The following is a 6,426-nucleotide window of genomic DNA, read 5'->3' as shown; positions in this document are numbered from 1 at the left end:
TTTAGACATAATGCTATTGCACACTTAATAGACTACAGTGTAGTATAAACATAACTTTTATATGCACTGGGAAACCAAAAAATTAGTGAGACTCGCTTTATTGCGGTGGTCTGGAACTGAACCCGCAATATCTCCGAGGTATGCCTGTATTACAAAGATCTCCCTCTCTATCAAAACCAACATTGCTCTTGTTTTCAGCTCGTCCAGATCGATAGCACAAATAATCTAACCCTACTTACTCTGTAAGAGCTGCATTAACTATAGTGAGTCTATGCCTAAAGAGTTACTAGAAAACTGGCTTCTTTCCCTTAGCTCAAGGGCATCAAAACAGCCATCACTGCCTGTTCTTCATACTCCTAGGCATATGAATAAAAGGTTTGTCCCCCCTCTCCCCAACATAGTCAATTTTTAAACTGTCCCTCTGAAGGCATATCCAAAAGTTGCGCAGACAACCAGAACAGCATCGTAAGAGACCTTACTGGTCACCCTGAAGATGAGCATTATAGTTATCATTCTTTATAGACAGACCCCGATCAACGTGACAACCTTGAGTCAAGTTCCCCATCAGAGGGGCTTCTTATTAAATCAAGTAGAAGTGACAAGCTGATTTTGATCAGTTTACCAAACATTACAATGGCCTACTAAATTTCAAGTTCTGATGCCAAACAGGCATCTATAATAAATGTTATTCTAAGAAGCCCCTTTACACTAGCCAGGTCTTTAGAACACTTGAATACGAGTGATCTATGCTATTATCAAATACCAACAGTGGTGATTCTACAGAAAAGAGGTTAGTGCACTGAAACCCAGGTTACTCCAAATCAAAAAAACCCACACCTTTAATTCTGTTTGAATACAAGTCCTACTTTCGTTTCTTGACCTTCAGCACCACGATACCTTGGTAGCCATCACTTAAATTCATAAAAAAGATAGTTCATCATAGGGATTGAGACTGTAAATAAGATGCAACTATTGAACACACAATTAGTGTTACTTACCAGCTACACAAGGAAGTTTAGACCCAAATTATATGTACTCAGGGGTTGGTACACTAGTAGGTTACACAAACTTCACATCACCTGAAATGACTTCACAACAGTAACCTACATGGGACATCAGTTACAAAACAAGAAGCCACACAGCTTCTTTTAGCTAAGGACAGACATTCAAAAAGCCTGAGCCTGAATTGATTCAATCTTTGAAGGCCAGTCTAACCTGGCTAGGCTAAATCAGTTTGGTAACTGGACAGACATCCCAGAAATGTAGGTACATGCCTGCAGTGTCTCAGATTAGAAGCCTGGGGGCACTAGAGCAGCCCTCCCTTTGCTTCCGCAGCATGAAGCCAAGGGAGACATGGCCACGCTCTGGCAGCTGCGATTAGCCCAGCAGGGAATTGATAAAAGTGCTTATCTCCCAATTAAGAAAACAGAGGGACATTACCAACTACTTGTTGATTCAGTAGGGACTGTAGCCAGCATGTGATCTACTAGCCAATACACCAGAGGCGGGCAATTATTTTGAGCGGAGGACCGCTTACTGAGTTTTAGCAAGGTATCAAGGGCCATATGACAGGCAGCCAGGGGCACATAAATATTACAGTATAAGCTGCGCTATCCGGCATCTTACAAGCCAGCATGCTCTACTAAATGGCATGCCAGCTTGTAAGATAAAGTGAAATCAGAAGTGCCCACCATGGCAATTCCAGTTTCTCTGACCCCCCATGGCCAGCAGCAAAGCAGCCTGCATTGCTGAGCCCCCGCAGCCTGGGGGCATAACAGGCTGCACAGGGCTGTGCGGGGCACGCCTCCCTGTCCCACGGGGCCCGCAGGAGGGGCAGTGATGCGCCAGGAGGGATGGCAATGCCACAGGAGGGGCAGAGGGACACCCCAGATACAGCAGGAGAAGCAATTAACTGGCATATTTTGTTATCCAGCATCCCCTATTCCCAGGGGATGCTAGTAACAGAGCTTTTACTGTACTTTTCTAAATTTTTTAGGGGCCCCACAGGCTGGATACAATGGCCTGGTGGGCCACATCCAGCCCGCAGGCTGCATTTTGCCCATTCCGGCAATACACAGGCACCTCAGCAAGGCAGAGGAGAGGGGGGAATTCTTGCTTAGCAGGGAGTGGGAGGGGCAGCTGAAAGGAGCCCCATCTTTGGAACTCCAGCCAAGGACCAGAGGGGAGGGACCAGCCATGCTGTGGAACAGACAGCCCCACCAGGAAGCAGAGAGCATGCCAGGATGCTGTGGGTGTCCGGTTTATCTTAAGCCAGCAAGGGGTCTAGGACAGACATTGCATAAACCGGTTTGAGCCAAATCAGTTAAGTCTGATATTACTACATTCAAACTGGTTTATGTGCACTGAACATCCGTTCTGTTACAGGTTTAAACCAGTTTCTGATCACTTAAAAACCAGTTTCTGTGTATGTCTGTCCCTAGCCTTACAGAGATTGGACTATGTTCTTAAGCCATCACTACCAAAAGTGTATTGAAGCAAACAATTTGATAGGAAGGAGAGCATGCACTAGAAGTGCGTTATGTGGAACAATAAATGCTTCAGAATGTAAAAGTCATTTATTCACCCCTCCAGATTAGATTAAGATTCCCAATTTTAGAAGGAATTCCTCACTTCTTGAGGAAAGATACTAGCTCAAGTCTTCACATTCTTACCTTCCAACATAGTCTTGATAGTTACAGATTGCTTTGCAATTTCAACATCAACTTCAAAAATCTCTCCATCTGAACTCTGAAGTTTAATTGAAGGCATCTACAACAAGAGCAAGAATAATTTAAGTAATCATTTGAGGACAACTTAGTTTTATACAAACTGTTCCAAAGTTATGAATAATAAAAAAGGATTGGCATGCTGCCTCTTACTCAAGACAAATGTTGCCAAGATACCTCAGTACACCAAAACAATTACTTTACCATTGGGATCAACAAATCTAATTTACTTTTCCTACAGCAAAGCAACTAACAATATACAGTAAGAAAAAGGCTACTCTTGCATTTCTCTAATGCAGGCAGGAATTGCCTAATATTTTTTTCAGCTACATAACACTTTCTTCTAAAAATAAGAGCTTACAACATTACTGTGCTCCATGTCAGTGGTAGAGTATCCCTCACTGGCCACATCCACAAGACTGTGGACATCTTGTGCTACTGTTTGTTGTCCCCAGGGAACGCCAGTGTCACATGCCCTCTGGCATGCCACAAGATACCCCAGGTTTGGTAGGGGATGCTGAAGCCAACACTGGGATGGCGCCAGCAGCTTTACCTGGGGCCCTGGGGGCTCCAGCAGCAGAGATCCTACCACTCAGGAGTCTGATCAGCAGCCCAAGCATGGTTCCAGCCAGCCAGTCTCTAGTTTTGGGCAGTAGGCCCAAAACCAGATCTTCCAGGGTCAAAAATCCCCTCACACTGCTACCTTGCCATGCAGAAAACACCTGAATGTATGATGGGTACAGCTGCAGACATGTCTGCTGTACCACATACTGTACAGCCACACTCATTTGGATGTGGCCACTGGTTCCAAATTAGGGTTTTAAGTGATGCAGCAAACCTTCCAGATACTTCCAACATTAACAACATGATTAAAAGCAGCCTTAAAATTAAGGCACCTCCTCCATGCAAGTCATGGACTCTTCAGATTAAATTAGATCTAGAAGTCTTGCAGTCCTGGTTTCTTGGCCAAGCCCCCTTTGAAGTGAAGTATGTTTGGCATTGTACTTTTGTGAAATGCTTGCCCATGGTATACTCAAGAGAACTTTCAGCTAGAGCTGCACTGATCCATCAGCCCAATATCGGATAAGCACCAATATAAAGATGACTGGCTGCATCAGAAATTGGCCTGATGTGGCCAATAAATGGCCCGTGCATGTGCAGTCACAACACAGCATGTAGGCAGTGAGAAGCATAGCCCAGCAGCTTGAAGACCAGTGTCTGGCTGGCAAGTCTGTTGGGGTGGAAGGGAAAGGAAGGGGCAGGGGGGCACGCCACAGATCAACAGCCCCCTGCAGCGAGGTAGGGAGTGGGACTGGGGCAAGCGCTGCCCAGCCACAGCTTGTCTGGGGGGTGTGGCTCCCACCTCTGCGCACCACTCGCTTGGGAGGGTATGGGGCAGTGCCCCCGGATCAGGGCAAGCAGCAGTGGCAGCGCTGGGAGCGGGGGCTATGGGGGGGGCTGCAGCCACCCCAAAATTCACATAGCCCCCCCCATAGCCCCACTCTCAGAACCACCCACCCCAAGCTCAGCCCCAGCCCTGCCCATGCCACGCAGTTCCAGGGGCACACACCTGCCCCCCCACCCTGCATGCCTAGCCAGAGAAGCAGCGGGAGCTGTCAGGCGAGCACCAGACAGACCCCTGCACTCTGCAGACAAACCACAGCTGTCCCACCACTGCTGGGCAGCCCTTGCCCCAGCCCCACTCCCTCCTTCACTATGGGGTGCCTGGATCTGCCCCCCCCCCCTTCCCTTCCACCATAAGACTTACCAGCTTGATGCAGCTGTATCAAATCAGATCAGCATCAGTTAATATGCCTCCTCAAAAATTAGCTATCTGTATCAGCCCCAAAAACCTCTACAGCACCACAGCTATTTCAACCCTGTGTTTCCCACCTACCGGCACCCCTACTTTCAGCACCTGACAACACAATTGCTTCTTAACGCATTTACCTGTAAGAAAAGGCTCCTGTAAAAGGAGGCTATTATAACACAATTTAGAAGGCAGTACATTCTCAAATCCATGCTACAACCAGTAATGTTTAAATAACTTGCTGGTTAGCTCCTATAAAAGTTACAAGCATAATGCAGATGTTACTGGATAAGGCTTTGAGTACCATGCATGCGATTAGATTAGCGTAAGAGTCCCTTCTAACCTATGAAGTCTAGAACTGCTTCAAAACACGTTCTTAAAATCAAACTGCTTATTTCGGCAAGAATCAGTTAGTTACAACTAAGGTGTTTGTTGTAAGGTTGTGTACATCTCCAGTTCGCCAATTCTTTAGCCCTTCACATTAGCGTGCACACAATGGGATTAGTCTAAAATAACTGGGTTTTATACAAGTTAGATTTGTTTTAATAATGCATTCATCCAATACATTTCCTTGCAAAAAAATAAAGTAAAATAAGTCAGTATGAAGTCATTTTTGGCCTTGATAGGTTTTGTTTTGGAGAAGACTGTCATACTACATTAGAGATCCTTGAGCAGGCAACTGAAAAGCAACCCTTAAGCTACGCATCCTCAAATAGTCTGCAAACCCATTTAAGAATTGTTTGGGAAAAGGCTTTCAGGATAAACAGAGAGATCACTCATATATATTACTCAACTGACGCCTGCTTGAAATACATGCACAAAATAAAACAAACAACAAAAATAAAAATACATAAACTCGAGGGGCCTGGAATTTCATAGATTCAAAATTACTGCAGTCAGAGCAGCTGACCAGCTATACAACTTTCAGCTCACTTCTATCTGCCTGACAGGGAGCGCTTGCTGTAGCTCATCACAGTACTGCAACAAACGCAGGCCAATGGAGCCCAGCCAATGCAGGTTGCTCAGCAGCAGACGGTAGCCATAGATCTTTATGTTTGAAAGGAAGAAAGTAACCTCTTCAAGTTTACTTGGCAGAGTTGCTTCATGTTTACAAAACACTCTACCTCCAAACACAAGTATTACCACATCTTAGAGAGATAAACTTAGAAGAGTCAAACTCATTAAAGTTGGGCCCAAGGTTGTAGTGACACATTGCTGTGTCATCCTGAGAGAAAAAAAAAAAAAGCAGCAAATACTGAATTTAAAATTTTAACTTCTTACCACCAAGAGGTCCAATCCTGCAGTAAGAAGCTGAGTTTGCTCAAGTACAAATCTACTATCTCAACTGCTAGCTAAAATAAAGCTTCAAACAGCCGAGACAACTTGCAATTGGGGTCCATCCCCAATTTTATGAGGGTTTTTTCATTGGTTTGTTTCTGGACTATTGCTAGGTTTAGGCTCAGTTTGTATTGGGCAGGCAGTCACTTAAGTTCCAGGAGATCAAGGAAATTTAAACCAGTTGCTTTGCCTCGATTATCTAATAGATGTTTTGTTTTGCCTCAAAGATAGACCCTTGACTTAAAAAGACCACAGCTATTTCAACCCTGCGTTTCCCACCAACCAGCACCCCAAACCCTGCATTTGCTTGGGAAAGAAAGCGAGATGCTCGCAACCGAGAGCAGCTTTCACCCCAAATACACCAGTCCCCGTTATGACCCGGAGCGCATAGAGTGAGGTTTTCCCTGCCCGGGATTGATGCTCCTGTCCACAGACTGGCGCGCGCGGACCCACGAAAGGCTCCCCTCCCCCAGGCGCTCACGCCCACGGTTCCCCCGGGTGCGACGGGCCACGCGGGACGCGAGTGGGGGAGGGGACGGGGACTGGGGGGGG

At 45.9% G+C, this 6,426-nt stretch overlaps 1 protein-coding gene across 1 annotated transcript in view; it reads right to left on the bottom strand.

Moving 5' to 3' along the window:
- SKP1 (S-phase kinase associated protein 1) overlaps positions 1 to 6,426 on the bottom strand; it is a 14,237-nt gene that overhangs the window by 7,362 nt on the left and 449 nt on the right. The window contains exon 2 of the mRNA XM_019506303.1: positions 2,673 to 2,769. Coding sequence (XP_019361848.1) covers positions 2,673 to 2,769 — 97 coding nt within the window. The remainder of the gene's footprint in view (positions 1 to 2,672; positions 2,770 to 6,426) is intronic.

The sequence above is a fragment of the Gavialis gangeticus genome, unplaced genomic scaffold (assembly GCF_001723915.1).
Source record: "Gavialis gangeticus isolate Ggan-Ray unplaced genomic scaffold, GavGan_comp1, whole genome shotgun sequence".
Classification (NCBI taxonomy): domain Eukaryota; kingdom Metazoa; phylum Chordata; order Crocodylia; family Gavialidae; genus Gavialis; species Gavialis gangeticus.
This window is presented reverse-complemented; position numbering and strand designations above follow the sequence as displayed.